This window comes from Oncorhynchus kisutch, linkage group LG10 (genome assembly GCF_002021735.2).
Source record: "Oncorhynchus kisutch isolate 150728-3 linkage group LG10, Okis_V2, whole genome shotgun sequence".
Classification (NCBI taxonomy): Eukaryota; Metazoa; Chordata; class Actinopteri; order Salmoniformes; family Salmonidae; genus Oncorhynchus; species Oncorhynchus kisutch.
Window position 1 is genome coordinate 65584850 of NC_034183.2, and position 16556 is coordinate 65601405.

Genomic DNA, 16556 nt, shown 5'->3' on the forward strand with positions numbered 1-16556 from the left:
GTTTGTCGAGATCAGTGTGGAAGAACTTGACTGGCCTGCACAGAGCCCTGACCTCAACTCCATCAAACACCTATGGGATGAATTGAAACGCCAACATCAGTGTCCGACCTCACTAATGCTCATGGCTGAACGGAAGCAAGTCCCCGCAGCAATGTTCCAACGTCTAGTGGAATGTGTTCCCAGAAGAGTGGGGGCTGTCATAGCAGCAAAGGGGGGACCAACTCCATATTAATGCCCATGATTTTGGAATGAGATGTTCGACAAGCAGGTGTCCACATACTTATGGTCATGTAGTTCATATTTAAGAGTTGAGTGGAATTGTGACGTACAGAAGAATAGGTACATCACTGCTGTTAAAGATGGCCAGTTTCAGTTCCCTGAGCCAGTAAAGGAATCCTTCACAGTGTGTGGCTATTTTACACATATATGCACTAGGCTGTGTAGGTGAAGCTGATGGTGCATGGTGTGGATTAGTACCATTTACTAGCATTGATATCACTGATTTGATGTACATGTATGTGTCAGCAGGTGTTAGCATTGATGCTAAGGGCTGTAGGATCATTCAGTGGTTGGTGAAACACCTCAAAGGATCCAGTCTCTTAGCACACTCAGATCGCCTCTCTGTCTCTCCCTCTCTGCTGCCTGCTTCTCTGCTCTGCTTGTCCTCATTATGAAAAAGCTGTTCCACTTGGCACCACATTAACCCCTCACTTTCCACTGAGACAAGCAAAGTGGGTCACAGGATCTGAAGCACTAAACATGCCAATGGGAAGTACATGCTGCTAGAAACAAGACTGAAAACTGAGTGATGGAGAAGACGGGAAACAGACAGGAGGAGGCTTAGTGACAAGACGTAAATGACAGTCATATACTGTATGGATAGAGAGAAAGACATTACAGACTGGAGAGGGACACACAGTCTGTCAAGAAAGGAATATGAAAGCTTCTGTAAATATGTTGAGTAAATAAGGAAGTAGTTGCCTGAAGGAAGCTTTCAATCAAACCTACAATCAAACCAGCATATTGTTTTTCCACCCTAAACATATACACTGTTAGAAGTTTGGTATTTTCATAAACTACAGTATAACAAAATGGCTGAATGAACAAATAATTCAATATTGAGTTTACAGCATTTTCTGTGGACTACAATGATGGTTGCAACCAAACAAATTCAGTCAAATAATATAATTACTGTATTTAATTAAGCACAATTATTAACTAGCTAGGCACTGTAAGCTAACATTACAAGTTCAACATAGCATGCTTCAGACAATCCACAAATCTATAAATGAATCATGGTTCATAATACAGTTTCATGCGAGACGACACAAGGGTGTTTGTTGAACCAATAAATACGTCATACCACGAATAAATTGTGAAGACACATCCAAAGATTAATTCAAAAAAAGAATGCATTTTTCTTTAATGATTTACATTTTACAATTCTACAGCAGACCATTAGAATGTTTACCTCTTCAGAAGGCAGATTATATATCACCACCTGAATCAACTCTAAATCTTGGTCCAGGGGAAACGTTGGGGAACCATAAATGAAATGTTAGATTTTTTTTTAAAGTAAATAAACAATATGTTCTATCATGTAATATAAACAAACCTTTCATATCTGGAACAATCAATATTATATGTAAAATATTAAATTACAATAAAGCACCATTTTCAATAATAATAATAATAATAATAATAATAATACAGACAGACATGACTGCTTCATGGTTTTACATAAGATGATGTAGTACCTCTGTTGAATTGCTACTGGAACGATGTCTAGATGACGAAGTGGAATGCTCAAATGACATTACAAATGTGTAAGAGCAACGTCCATTTCAAAAATGTGAATCTCATTCATGGATGTAAAAATAATACATGCAACCACGTGGCTGACTACACATTTCTCGGATAACATTTCATTGTGATCACCATCTACACAACTAGCCTAACCAGTGTGATCCAATTAAGTAATGAGCGAGACAAGACTAAAAGCAAGATTATCAAGTAACAAGTCACTGTCCTTGTTCTAATTCACAACAGATTGCTTTGAAGTTGCTTCATAATAATGCCATAAGCACCAAGTATTCTCAGTGTGGATACAGAGGGGAAAGAAGGAAGGGAACACAAAATGTACCCACTTAGTCCAAGTTGCCCCACTAATACAGTATCATCTACCCCTTGACCTACACCAGACCAAAGATAAAACCTCATTCTGCAGAAAACATTGCAGTCAGTCTCCCACCCACCCGGTCTCCCTCCCTCGTATACTGTGGGTGCTCTGGACAGCGGCTGCAGAACTGCAGTTCATATCATGCACGCCACCCCTCAGTGGAGTTGTCCTGGAATTTACAGGCCTGGAAGTCATTCTACAGTACACACAATGTTGATGCACTGTGCATTTCTTAATGCACCATTGACTGCTAATCTTCACTCAAATTGGCAAGGCAGTGCACAAACATACCATGTACAGAAAAGCATGGTACCTAAAATCCCTCCTCACTCCCACACACTTGCAAGTCTATGTACTTAGAGAAACAGAGAGCAGATCCAATAAAACTGTACATTTCAGAGCTCGTAGACAGTACTTAAACCGACTGGAATCAAAGCCCTACTGCCCAAAATCACAGAAACATGAGACACACTTGTTTTAAAACTTAAAAACACATGTTTATGTCAAAGTAATCATGTTGTAGAATGTGCAAACGGTTTGTGTAGGCCTATCTTCCTGACATGTCAACTTCAGAGAACAACCCATTCAACTATGTTACAGTACAATAAGAAGGCCTCCACATACTACTAACTAGAGGGTTCAATGTGCCCACCTTGAGGCTAACCTCTGCTATGACAGACTATGAAAGGACGTCATGCCAGAAAAGCATTGTGGAGATTCACTATTCACTACATATTTTCCTCTTGCAAATCACTGAACTGACACATAAGATGGTTGTATTCACAAAATAAATAGAAGTAAAATTGTTAAGCATAAGCATTACTCGATCCACACAGATGTCAATAAAACCTCTGAGACATTCATATCATAACAGTATCCAAGAGAGGGATTAGAACAAACACCAGTAACCATTAAACAAACATAATGATAGGTAGACTGTGTAAATTGCTGTTATAAAAAAACATCAGGGCAGAGATATGCTCCTCATGAACAATTCTGTACAATAATGTTGATATATTACAAGCTGCATCAAAGTCAGATGAGAAGAACAGGTATAAATCAGTCTGTATACTGGAGGTCCAGATCCACTAGCCCATCAGTAACCACTAGCCTCAGTCTTTTGGGCTTACGGTCTGAGACCGGGGTACTCAAGGAGTGGGAGGATGTGGGAGCATGGTGGGATGTTGGTGGGTGGTCTATGGGCTGGCACTGCGGTTGTGTGTCCCTCTTGCAGTGGTCATCCTGGCCTTTAAGCCCTGAAAAGCCCCCCACAGAGAAAGATGGTGAGTGTGAGAGTTGGGGTCCACATGGCTCCAGAACCAGCCTCCCCTGGGTGCCCGAAGGCTCCATGAGGCAGCGGTACGTATAGTTGGTGGGCGGTGACCCTGGGTAATCTCCCAGGCCCATGGTGACTGAGTGGTCACCAGTAAAGTTGACCACATAAGGTGGACCTTGGTGACCATAAGAGTAGGAGAAGGAGGAGGAGGGGGGCTGCTGTTTGTTTGCTGGTGTCTGTGATCCAGAGGGAGAGCTGTGTGCTACTTGGGGGCTATTGTGCTGAGACATAGAGGGAGAGAGCGAGGTGGAAAAGGTCAAGTCTGAGGAATCGTAACACAGTTTGTCAGGTGACGTCGATGTGGCATAGGAAGAGTGAGGGTTCTGGGAGTGCACAGCACCACAGAGCTTGTCCTGATTCAAACGTTTGCCATGAGAACCATAACTCTGAGGTGCTTGGCTGGGGAAAAAGAAAGGCCTTGGGAGAGTGGAGAAGTTTTTGCTGCCAAAGCTGGTTTCAGTGTATTGAGGTTTGTCAGAGGGAGGCTTCTCCAAAGCTGTCGTTGTACTTTTACTGGATGTCTGGAAATAATCTGGATGGACTTTGTCATTGGGAAGATTTGACTTGATGGGGTAGTTTGATGCATTGAGACGAACTGGATCTTTTCCTGAAATGATGCTATAACTGGGCATGCTACCTTTATGTCCGCCAGTGCTAAAACCTGAACATTTGTTACTCTGGTGGACCTTGTCAGTGTCACTGTACCTAGATTTGGCAATATGAGGTTTGGCCGCAATTTTAGGGTTGCCAGCGACAATATTAACTTTAGAAGGGGCACTATTCAAATTCTGACTTGGTTTCCCTCCTTGAAACTTAAGCACACTCTGGATCACACTGGAGCTTTTGTCATACGTGTTGCGAAAAGCATCTCCTACATTAGGATTTAATTGTGAGCTAAACTTGTTAGAAACCACTTGAGGTGAATGGACGGACTTGACTGAGTAATTCTGGGGCACAGTTTTGAAGGAACTTGGCACTGGCTGAGAGGTGGAAAAATATTGAGATTTGTTGGAAGAACTCATCAGGTGGAAGGGACCCGGAGTTTTGACTTGAGGCTGGACCTTAGAAAAGTTGGAATGAGCAGAACTAGCCTTAGTACCATTGGTGCTCTGATGGTGAACATTGACTGGGGTATTGTGGGAATGGGAACCAATGGATGGAGTATTTGTATTAAACATGAATGATTCTTTCTGAGAGTAGTGGGTTTTGGCTGCTGAAGATAAGGCCTGTGTCTTAGAATCTTCTTTTGACAATTTCATCCCAGGATTTTTCATTAAAAAACGATCCATGAAAGTCCCCTCAGCGCTGCTCAGGGGTGTAAAACAAAAATTTGCATTGAGCTGTCCTCTGTCTTTGGAAGTATCCTTAACTCCACAATCCAAAGGGAGAGACTCATTTTTGGAGCACACAAGACCATTAAGAAATTGCTGATCCTCTGCATTGAAGATACTTCCTGGGCTTGGAGGGCCAAGGTATGGGGTTTCTGGGTTCCAAGCATCCGAGGGGCTATGAGAGAGGGGACTACTAAAGGGCCCGCTGGGTGGATCCATTGGACAGAGGTCTATTGGAGAGGTTTGGAGGATATTCTGTGGATGATAGAACCCTTCAAGATTGAGACACTGGAAGTCGAGGAGATCTTCACAGCAATTAGCAAAGCTGGATTCTGTGGAAAGCATCCTTTCTGGAAAACTGAACGGTGGAGACTGAGACTGGGATGGAATCTTTGAGGTGGAAGCAGTGTAATCAGAAGGTATGTTTTTTTCTAAGGATTGTGACTGACATAACCCTTCTGAGAGTTTAGAAAGACTATTGTCTATCTGTAGCAGGTTATGACTAAGACAAGAAGTTCCCATCTCTCCAGTTGCAACCTTACGAGCAGTCTCTGTTTTCTGCCTTTCTTTCCGTCCCCTTCCCCTTCCCCTTCCTCCCCTATTAGTGATTTTTGGCATGGCCCTCTCATTCATTGTTTCAGGAGCATAGGCCATCACATCAGAACCCAAAGGTTGGGGTGAGTTAAGGGTCAAGGGTGAGAGAGATAAAGTGAGGGGGGGGGGTTCTTTTTTCAGAAGAACAGCAGAGGAATCTTTTAAAGTGTTGCACTTGATTGCACTGTTGAGTTTCTGGCAGGTGGGAGGTTGAGAAGGGCACTCTTCTTTTGGCTTAACGCATGTCATTTCCTTCTTCTCTTTTTCAGACTCTGCTTCAATCTGCTCCAACACCTGGCTGTCCACCTCCCATACACCCTGTATTTTTCTCCGCAGTTTGATCCGTGGCAAGGGTTGGTCTTCATCCTTTACTTTGTGTTCATGCAGTTCCCCACTGTCAACCAAAGTACTCTCTACTCCAATACAAGTATCCTTCACTTGTTCTCTGTCTTCAGCCAAGGATGGAATATCTTTCTCTTTTTCACAGATTCTAACAGGACTTGGTGTGACTTGATAGTCACATTGCAGTCCCCCCACTCCGACAGACATACCCTCACTAGAAATTGTATGGCCCTTTTCTCCTGGCAGTTGCTTTACTCCATAAATAACCTCGTCTAGCACCTCATTTATCTCTAGCTCGCTGAGCTCCCCCTGTCCTTTTTTTTTCTCTTTCGAGTCTACAGCTACAACCTCACTCTGCCTGTTCATCAAAATGGGACCTCTATCTTTCAAACTCCCCAATCTGTCTCGTCTAACTTTACGTCTCTTCCAAAATCGTACATCATGAGTCTCCTTCCCATCTGCCTGGGCACCCTTCTCCATTTCTAAGTTTAAGATTGACACAGAATCTAAAATGGCCCTATAAGGCTCCAATTGTTGTGATTCAATAGACTTTTCTGCTTCAATGATCAAATCCTCTCCTCCTGCAGCTCTGTCCAACTCCCACACTTTGCCCCTCTTTCTCTTAAAACGAATTTTGAAGTTGAGGCTCTGCCCTTTCTCGTTTTCTTCCTTGCATGTTTGTGAGGTGAGTGAATTCAGTAACTGTGATTCTGGCTTCTTCTCTCCTTCATTTACATGTTCTTTTTTAGAATCCAGTGAGATTTCACCATGTCCTGCTTTGTGTTTGTCCTCATCAGATTCATTCTCCAGTACCTCCGAGTCTCGGGTCCCTCTTTTATACTTTCCTGCACTCCTCCGTGGCCGGTCTTGTTCCAGTTGATTGACTCTGGGACGCAGCATTCTGGGCGTTGCATTTTGTTTTGCTGTCCTCTTGAAGGTCTGTGTCCGAGATTGGACCCCAAACTCTGAAACGGTAGACTTAGGGTCCCTATTAGACCGCAACCCACCTCTACCGCTGTCCTCCAACATTTTGATAGCTTTGGTTTCTCTTCCTGAACACAGAGTAAGATTCTGTCTCAGCTCTGTGGAGGGTTTGAGGTCCTTGGAGGATGGCTCTGACACAGGAGAGTTGATGCTCTGCTCAGAGTCAGTCTCCACCGAATTACGGAACATCCGTTTCTTCAGAGGAATGTTGGCCTGGGTGTGTGTCTGAAGATATTCTGGAGGAGGGGGAGACTTGGAAAGCCTATCTTTCGCTGGGATTAAATCATCATTACTTTGTGGCGAGTGAATATGCCAGTCTTGACCTGGACCCTCAAGTTTCATCTTATTAGCCCTTCCTTTCCCCCGTTTGGTAGTTATCCCACTTTGTGTTGTTGCATGAGGCAAACTATTTGTCTGTGCATCAGATAATATTTGTTCCCTAACCTCTTTCCCTCCATCATTATTTGCCTCTCTGCCATCTTCCATTTGCTTGTGATTGGAGGAAATTAGATCTTTCTTTCCTGTGTTCCCACTTCCTGAGCCCCCAGCCTTCTGATCCCGCTCTTTTCTTAGAATATCAGAAAGCAGAACCCTCACCTGTTTGATGACAACACCCTTCTTGTCCATAGTTATACTACTCCCCATTTCAGACACCCTCTCATTCTTACCTCCATCCTTTCTGACAATGCTGTCACAACTTTTGCTATTTTGTCCTCCTGCTTGTCCTCCTGCTTTTCCATTACTCTGTTCTTCTGCATCATTTCGCCCTCTAAGCACCCTCTTATCACAGCCAACAACTTGAGATTGTACACTTTTACTATTTAGTTTAGCCCCTCTATCAATGTCTTTTACACTCCCCCTATGCCCCTTCCCAGCCACACTAACCTCCCCCCCCCCACCAGCAGCTTCTATTTCAATGACCTTTTCACCTGCCCCTTTCTCACCATGTAATAAATCGACCTTCACCACAACAGTCTGTTCCCTTCCTACATCAACTTTGTTAATCTTAGCTTTGAAATACATATTCCTCACCCCTTTCTTACCTTCAGCGTCTGACAACTCCCTGCCTGCTTCCTCCATGGACTTCTGCTGGGACCTGGACACTCTGGTGTCTGCCTCTCCTCCCTGTGTAGCTGATCTAGCCATCTGTTCTGTTTGCACTGGTACGCTGCTCTCTCTTCTCACAATGCCCTTTCCCTCCAATCCTGGACAGGCCCTTTCTTCTGCTACACTTCCCGGCACAGACACTCTTATCAAGCTAACTGTGACTTGCTTCAGTCCTGACATTACCGGAACATGGTCAAGTGAGGGGGAAGAGAGGGAAATGGTGCTAGGGGTGGTAGTGACAAGGGGAGTACTAATGGGTTTCTGGTGATTCCCAGGCTTCTTGGCTTTGTCCAAAGCACTTTGGCAAACTTCAATTCTTTTACCAGAGGGTTTGCTCACCACAAGTGTCCCATCAGTCCCCGATTCTCCAATGGTTTTGATTTCCAGTTTCAGATCCACTGGTTTCTGATCTGCATCCTGAGCCTTGCTGCCTTTGGGCCCGCCTCCACCAGTGTATGTTCTGTTGCTGATGTATGCCACATCATTGTTGTTGCTGTTGGTGTTATTTTCGATGGTTATGCAATTGGTTCCATTCATATCTTTGATAACATTGTGCGTGGCATCTTTTCCACTACAGCTATCCATGTGTTTCTGAGGACTTGCGCTGTTGCTTTTTCTGCAAATGGGTTTGGTGAGTTCAATGCGCTTGCAAATGATTTTGTTGTTCTTCTTGGCTCTGGAAACAGACTGGTGTGTGTGACAGTTTCTGATCATGCTCCTTGTTCTGGAAGAGATCCTTGTCTGGACAGATACTTTTTCCACCACTCGAAGGGGCTTTCCACCCAGTATCTGTCCACAAACTGCTGGTCCAGCATTCTGTTGAGAAGACAAGGAAGGGTGAAGAGTGAAAGGCTTCAGGTTTAACTCACAAGTATTGCTGCTCTTCTCTTTTTTGTCATTCTCTTTGGTTGTACAGCAGAGAGCAGCTTGTTCCTTCCTCCACTTGTCTTTTGTCTCCACATGTTCAAGCTGGTGCAGCAAGGCCCTCTCTTTGCTGGTGGGGTCCTTGCAGCTCAACAAGAAGTTGAACGTGTGGCGCCGTACTCGGACCCGAAGGTCCCTCAACACCACCTCTGATAGGGATGGCATTATCAGCCGTTGCTGCTTCATTCCAGATATCCTCCTTTGCCCCTCCTGTTTCAACCTTTTGGTCTTCCTGCTCATCATCAGAGCATTTCTCTTCATCTGCTGGGTAAATGAATTCCTTGAAGGTATAGCTGAGACAGGAAGACAAAGAACTAAGAAATTCAGGCAAAACCAATAGCATAACAAATAAATGCATACTGCACCTAACATTACATTCTAGTTGCATACTGTCACTAACTGTCTTATCTGCAATACATTTATCAATAAAGACAGTTTATTGCTCAATGACCAATACGTAGTACCACTTGTATCTTCATAGAATGAGAATTTCAGGCATTGTTAAAAGACATGAACATCATTAGCTTAACGTTTGAAACGAAAGACACAAACTTACCTGAATTTGAAAATGTAAATGTAGGCCGAAATGTAGGAGGACAGGGTGCTTTCCCTCTGTTAAGACGAAGGTCTGTGTCTCTGAGGCGGTACTTCTGGCCAGACAGGTCATTAGAGTCATCACAACCAGGCTGCCTCTCTCTGTGTCGGAAGTGACCCTCTCCTTTTCTAAATAATAAAGAAATAGTATAATATTACACGTCATTATATAGTAGCAGTCAAAAGTTTGGACACACATTCAAGGGTTTTTCTTTATTTTTTACTATTTTCTAAATTGTACAATAATAGTGAAGACATCAAAACCTTGAAATAACACATATGGAATCATGTAGTAATCAAAAAAGTGTTAAACAGATCAAAAATAGATATTTTAAATTCTTCAAAGTAGCCACCCTTTGCCTTGATAACAGCTTTGCACACTCTTGGCATTCTCTCAACCAGCTTCACCTGGAATGCTTTTCCAACCGTCTTGAAGGATTAGGTGTGTCCAAACTTTTGACTGGTACTGTACGTCTGTGTCTGTCTGTACGTCCGTCTGGCTGTCTGTCTGTACATCTGTCTGTCTGTACATCTGTCTGGCTGTACATCTGTCTGTCTGTACATCTGTCTGGCTGTCTGTCTGTACATCTGTCTGTCTGTCTGTCCGTACATCTGTCTGGCTGTCTGTCCGTACATCTGTCTGGCTGTCTGTCCGTACATCTGTCTGGCTGTCTGTCCGTACATCTGTCTGGCTGTCTGTCCGTACATCTGTCTGGCTGTCTGTCCGTACATCTGTCTGGCTGTCTGTCCGTACATCTGTCTGGCTGTCTGTCCGTACATCTGTCTGGCTGTCTGTCCGTACATCTGTCTGGCTGTCTGTCCGTACATCTGTCTGGCTGTCTGTCCGTACATCTGTCTGGCTGTCTGTCCGTACATCTGTCTGGCTGTCTGTCCGTACATCTGTCTGGCTGTCTGTCCGTACATCTGTCTGGCTGGCTGTATGTATGTATAAGTTAATCTGGTCATTGAGACAATGAGCAGATATGTCTCAATCCTCTCACCTCTCACAGGTGCAGCATTCACACATTTCATTGTCTTCTCCAAAAAAGCTGTCGCCATAGTAACAGGTGATCTCCTCCCCAGGTGCGATGGGCCTCACCACTTTTACACAGCCTCCATTCTTATCACCAGGAACAAACTGGAGAGAAGGGGGAGGTGAGGGAAGAAACAAGGTGACATCGCTAGCCCTGGGGATGTAACACTTCAAACAATAAAACCATAATAGTACAAACAAAAGACACAGACGAGGAGGATAATAACAATAATCATGTATAACAACACTTCTATAAAAAGGGAACAATGCTTAACAGAAACAAACACAGAGAGTGATTAAAAATATAGAAGAGTAACATGACTAATAATATATAACATTGTTGATTACCTTACAGTTTGGTCTGCAGTCTTTACCCAGGAAACAGAAACAAACGTATGGTTACAATACAGATATAACAACTTAAAAACACTGGAAATTGTGCCATGCGTCTGTATAATAAAAGTATTGACCATTAGCAAATCCTGTGAAGCTCTGCTGTAGGGGAGCACATTAAATAACAGGATTAGATTAGTGCATTTGATTTGATCACTCTAGATCTAATGTATGACTTGTTAGGATTGCCTAATTAAGAGAAATCCCATAAGCAAATGCTCTGTCTGTGTGTTCTGTGATAGTGTATGGACAGTGGGTTTCTGTTTTAGTGTGTGTACAGTGCCTGTACAGTGTGGCAGACAGTAACTGGGGTTGAATCTTGAAAAACTCACCGTGATTGATGAAAGCCGCAGGCCCAAGCCAGAGTTGTGCACAGCGCTTACGAGTGGAGTACATCACACTAAAGTCATTCACCCCTGCTCTCAGAACAGCACTGTCTGCTGGACTCAGCTCGGCTATACAACCCAACAGAACCTCCATCCGCTCACCTACAAACCTGCAGCATTCAGCGTCACAGTTAAACATGATATATAAAAACACAGACAATATGTATCTAATCTGCAGAGTTACACATGACTATTGAATGCAACTGTTAAAAGAAGTTGATCCTTACCAGTGCTTGGTAGAGGTTATCTTTGCTCCGTTGGTTTCTGAAGAGTATCGGTCACATGACTCAATCTGGACACCACTATCCAACAGGAAGGCACAGAGGTAGCGATACACCTGAAGAAATAATAGCTGTCAAGACCATGCATATAGCCAAGCATGTTCATGCACACAATCATGAATACCCACAGAGTGAAAATAGGTCATATTAGCAAACTGCCCAAACTAATAAGAAAAAATGACAGAGGCAACAAAAGTAAATAAACAAATGAAATAAATTACACTGACTAAAGAAAGGAAGGGGCAATCAAAAACATAGTTCTAGTGCACACTGATATAACAGGGTTAACTGATCCTGCAAACACACACTTACATGCTGTTTCAGTAGTTCAAGACGGTGTGTTCCCAGTCCAGTGAAGTAGTCACAGGCCCAGTCTCCCACTGTGAGGGCCTCGAAGGTGGCCTGCAAGTCATGTGTGCGTTGGAAGCGTAGCAGAGTCTCTTTGAGGTAGCCCCAACGACGGACCTCTGGGGGGGGACTGCAGGACCGACAAGAGTTAGGTGTGTGCTGTTGTTTGCAATTGTGAATTAACTTTTCACCTTCTCTTTGAAGAACGCTGAAGTTGTGCCTTAACTGCCTGATGAAGACAGATTACTAGACGCATAGAGGAACCATCAAGACCAAGCACAAGAAAAATGGTACAATGCATACATCTATGGCAAAAGTTTGTAATTTCACACACTTGTGTCAAATATGTAATGGATAGGAGGTTTAAAGAGATTTACCTGACGTTCATTTTATGGGTGCTGAACCCCAGCAAGGGGTCCAGCACCAAGCTGGTGGCCAGATCATCCGTCTCACACAGCTCCATCACACTCATTTTACTGCATCCTTCCATCGCCTCCCACCATCAGCATGCTGAAGGGACAGGGGTCGGGGTCAAGGGACAGGGCGACGCGACTGACAACCACCCACAACTGAGTCAAGTTGTCCTCGTATCCCCATACAAGCTAACGTTTGCCTTTATGTACGGCTTCGATAAGCTAGTTCTAGCTCAAACATAAGGTTATTTTAGAAACTAGGAAACTGACCAGCTAGCTAGCTAGCCTTCTGATTTTGATGTCTAAATTAGCATCATAGCTAGCAGCTAGCTACCGCAGGACTAGCGTTAAGCTGAAAGTCTAGCTAGTTAGCGTCTGACTCAGGAATAAGCAAACATGAGAAATATAACTAGCTATATTGATTTATATAAGTTAGTCTGCAGATATATTTAGCATAACATTACCTGGGAGTATTTGATAACGAAAGCCGTTAGCTAGATTGTATCCGTAGTGGTTGCTAGCTAGCCGCTAGCTGGCTATGTCAGATGTCGAGTCAGCTAGCTAACGTTACGTAGCTAGCTGATCCGCCGAAACACAGAACAATTTCTTGGTGTTGCCTCGTTGATTCAACGCTGCAAATGTAATCAAATTAGCTAGTTTCCACAGCAAAACGACTGACCCGATGGAAGAAATATTTGTTTTAATGTTTGTTATTCTCGTATCAGAAGTTGGGCGAACAACCACTGAGGTATGCGAGTAACACTGCTGCAGTGAAACCGAACTAGGGCCATATCCGTTGTTTTTCATTGGCTAGTGCCAAGGTCAATTTTACGCCAGTTACGAAATCTCTTACAGGCCATTTGTCAATAGGGAGAGGATGTACTATAGTTCTAGTAATACTGTTGGTTGTACCTGGTTGGGTTGGGTTCCAGTTGCTTGAATGGACAGTTATTTATAAATTTCAGTTTAACGTTCACGTAACACAAATGTATAACCCTCTCAAAAATAACACCGTTACATCGACAGAATCCATGGGTAAAGGACCCAGTCTCGGCCATCTACCACATTGGTGTAAGAAGTGGTCCTTCATGTTCTTGGGGAAGTGTGCCCTTACACAGACACACGCTGGGTGTCTTGCACAGGACACCGAGGGGATAATTCAGTGGAAGCTTGTAACTACCCAGGCTTAAGGTACAAATAATTGTAGATCGAGCCCATTCCAACTATACTGAAGTTGTGTGCAAGTTCGAGACCTTGATTAAGCCAATACGCTTGGGTTAAATACAAAGCCAATATTACGATGTTAGCCTATTAAAATGAATTTACACAGGCAGACCAAGTCTGATATTTCTTCCTACCAATGGGTCACCTCTGAAATGTGATTGTCAAAAGACCAATTATTGAAAAAAAAGATCAGAATTAGGCTGCCCGTGTGAGGCAATAGAACACTTAGAAAATGTCTAGGACTAGATTGAAGCCAGAAAACTGGAATCACTGAGGATTGATCCTGCCCCCATGTCCTATGAAAAATATTACATTTTATGGCACCACTGATTAAGGAAGACATGCGAAGTCCCCCTATACCAGCAAGGGCCTGATTTTGGCCCCAGGTGGTACCCACTACAATCAGACAGTTCACATTTTTACTTAACCAGACATTTGAAAATAAGAATGTGTTCTTAACTGACTTGCCTGGTTAAATAAAAAAATTAAAATAAATTCACTTTCAAAGGAAAGGGTAATGTCATTGAAATTCACATTAGTGCTCACTAAAAAGCAAGGAGACCGTTTCACATGATTGAAGACATCCAAATTGGAGCTGCAATTTATTACAATGCTCTGTCGTACAACAGGGATAATGTCATGTGCACGGGTAGAGGACATGGAGTGTTGTGTCAAGCCCTCACTGACAGCAGCTTGTGTCGCACGTCTTGCCCTCCTTGCACACACAACCAGAGGCGCACTTGCTGCATCCAGTCGGGCAGCAGGAACAACAACCTGGAGGAATGATAGAAGAGATTAGTACTGATAATTGACCATGACTGGTTTTCCAACAAGACTTGTGGCTGCTATATAATAGGCCTGAAGGCATTTTATCTGGGCTAAAAGTTCAGCTGAATGTTAGACATGCCACTAGTGGCAGCATCTGGAGTTTGACTGGATATTCCATTAAAATTATTTGACATTGCACTAAATGCTTACAATGTAAGGAAAGATATGCAACTTTGTAATTTCAGGTGAAGGATTCCTTTAAAGCAGGGTTTCCAAACTTGCATCTTGGGCCCATGTTTAGATTGTTGCCCAAGCACTACACAGCTGATTCAAATAATCAAAGCTTGATGAGTTGATTATTTGATTCCGCTGTGTAGTGTTAGGGCAAAAATCAAAGTGTGCACCAAAGGGGGGTGCAGGAGCGAGTTTGGGAACCCATGCTTTAAAGGGACACTAGGGTAGTCAATTTCGCTCTTAGGTCTCAAAGGTGGGTTGCGCGTTGACACTGGGCGGATTTGATTATGCCGAGCAGCGGGGCACAGCCTATGACCCTTGATGTGAACGGGCAAAAGTGGTGAGGGAGGAGCCGGTTGGCAAAGCGAACGGTCATTAATCTGCACCGCACCGAATTTGCAAACTAGTTGTTTTCATAGGGAAGGCAGATAGAGAAATTAGTATTGCACGTGAAGGCAATCCTACTCATTATTCCACGCGCATAATTACGTCACTGAGCGGGCTTTTTCCGGGCACCTGGAGTGAGCCAGGTATAACGCACGCCTACCCGATTCCAATTTGATCGAATCCTCTCATTGGTTTGGGATGTTCAGTCTGTCGAAGATGTGGCTAACAATTGTTCACAACTAAACTGTAAAGTAAAAAAATAAAGCAATCTGCACTGGTTACAGCCATTTTGACATTTCCAGGCCGCAATTGTAAATGAGAACTTGTTCTCAACTTGCCTACCTGGTTAAATAAAATAAATCAAAAATAAGTTCGACATGTACCCATTGACTCTTTAAGAATTTAACTTAAAATGCATAATGCGCTTAGTTTAGCTGTCGTATGCCTATTCCATCAGAACACAATATAAAATGCTTACAAGATAGAAAATAAACACTGAAGCTACAACTATAAAATGGATAGTCAGTCCTTACATCCAATAGCGCAGTCTAAGTATACGTTAATCTAGCTCCATCCGTTAGCGTCGCTTTGCTTCGACAGATTCCACTTTATAGATCACATACACATATTTAGCAGAAGTTATTGCGGGTGTAACAATTCTTGTTCCGAGCTCAAAGATCAACACATGCCCTTACTTTTCTTGGCACATTCGCAGTTTGTACACTTGCAGAGTCCACCGCAACTGCAGCGTCCAGCTATAAACAAAACAAGTCAACTACTAAATGAATAAGGGTCACCTGATTTGCAACTATATAAAAATCCATTGTACCCGTTCAGGTCAATTCGGAATTTAGAGATGAATTCCATTAGGCAAACTTACTTTTTGAGCAATCACAAGGATCCATTTTAGGTTTGAATTATATTTTAGCCCAAACAATTCAACAAGGCTGACCCGACTCCGTTCCAGTGGCGCTTTGTCTGCTATTGATTTGATATTTGGTTCAGCTGTTTTATATGATCGGAATTGATAGGGCAATGTGCAAAATAGAAATGTGCATTCGTGCTCCGCCTAGTTCTCCCGATAATACAATTTTACTATAAATTATTTCCTATAGATGCATTCGTTGTATACACTAGATGGCGCCCATTTAAAATGTAATCTCAAACATACAACATGTAGTATGTATCACAATATGGGTAATTCAACATTAGTGGCCTATTGCGTCAATTTACCTTACATTATACACAAACCATGGCTCATTAGCTTTAAGCACCAACTGTCAGAGCAGCTCACAGATTACTGCACCTGTACATAGCCCACCTATAATTTAGCCCAAACAACTACCTCTTTCCCTACTGTATTTATTTATTTTGCTCCTTTGCACCCCATTATTTTTATTTATACTTTTGCACATTCTTCCATTGCAAAACTACCATTCCAGTGTTTTACTTGCTATATTGTATTTACTTTGCCACCATGGCCTTTTTTGCCTTTACCTCCCTTCTCACCTCATTTGCTCACATCGTATATAGACTTGTTTATACTGTATTATTGACTGTATGTTTGTTTTACTCCATGTGTAACTCTGTGTCGTTGTATCTGTCGAACTGCTTTGCTTTATCTTGGCCAGGTCGCAATTGTAAATGAGAACTTGTTCTCAACTTGCCTACCTGGTTAAATAAAGGTGAAATAAAAAA

The 16556-nt window shown here is 42.9% G+C and overlaps 1 protein-coding gene and 1 long non-coding RNA gene across 3 annotated transcripts; both read right to left on the reverse strand.

Moving 5' to 3' along the window:
- Positions 1 to 1371: 1371 nt before the first annotated feature.
- On the reverse strand, positions 1372 to 13027 carry LOC109898722 (uncharacterized). Of its 2 annotated transcripts, XM_020493822.2 has the most exons (10): positions 12710 to 13027; positions 12210 to 12342; positions 11797 to 11962; positions 11431 to 11540; positions 11150 to 11313; positions 10773 to 10792; positions 10393 to 10529; positions 9354 to 9520; positions 7810 to 9090; positions 1372 to 3435 (listed from the first exon to the last, which is right to left on the reverse strand). In XM_020493822.2, exons 2-10 carry the CDS (start codon positions 12320 to 12322, stop codon positions 3239 to 3241), a joined length of 2355 nt encoding a protein of 784 aa, XP_020349411.2. In that variant the 5' UTR covers positions 12323 to 12342; positions 12710 to 13027; the 3' UTR covers positions 1372 to 3238. The 2 variants fall into 2 exon arrangements, with proteins under 2 accessions (XP_020349411.2, XP_020349410.2); XM_020493821.2 differs by having other exon boundaries at positions 1372 to 9090.
- A 1006-nt stretch (positions 13028 to 14033) lies between these two features.
- LOC109897637 (uncharacterized) lies at positions 14034 to 15853 on the reverse strand. The gene is made up of 3 exons (XR_004211336.1): positions 15739 to 15853; positions 15554 to 15613; positions 14034 to 14243 (listed from the first exon to the last, which is right to left on the reverse strand). It is a non-coding gene; the product is annotated as an uncharacterized LOC109897637 (long non-coding RNA).
- Positions 15854 to 16556: the final 703 nt, after the last annotated feature.

What these genes read in the sequence shown, in the direction of transcription:
- LOC109898722 (XM_020493821.2), bottom strand. Translation starts at nt 12,322, where the DNA reads ATGGAAGGATGCAGTAAAATGAGTGTGATGGAGCTGTGTGAGACGGAT. An exon ending in ACTGCAGACCAAACTGTAAG is followed by an intron (nt 10,530 to 10,772) that starts GTAATCAACAAT and finishes CCTTCTCTCCAG; the next exon opens with TTTGTTCCTGGTGATAAGAA. An exon ending in ATTTACATTTTCAAATTCAG is followed by an intron (nt 9,091 to 9,353) that starts GTAAGTTTGTGT and finishes TTCCTGTCTCAG; the next exon opens with CTATACCTTCAAGGAATTCA.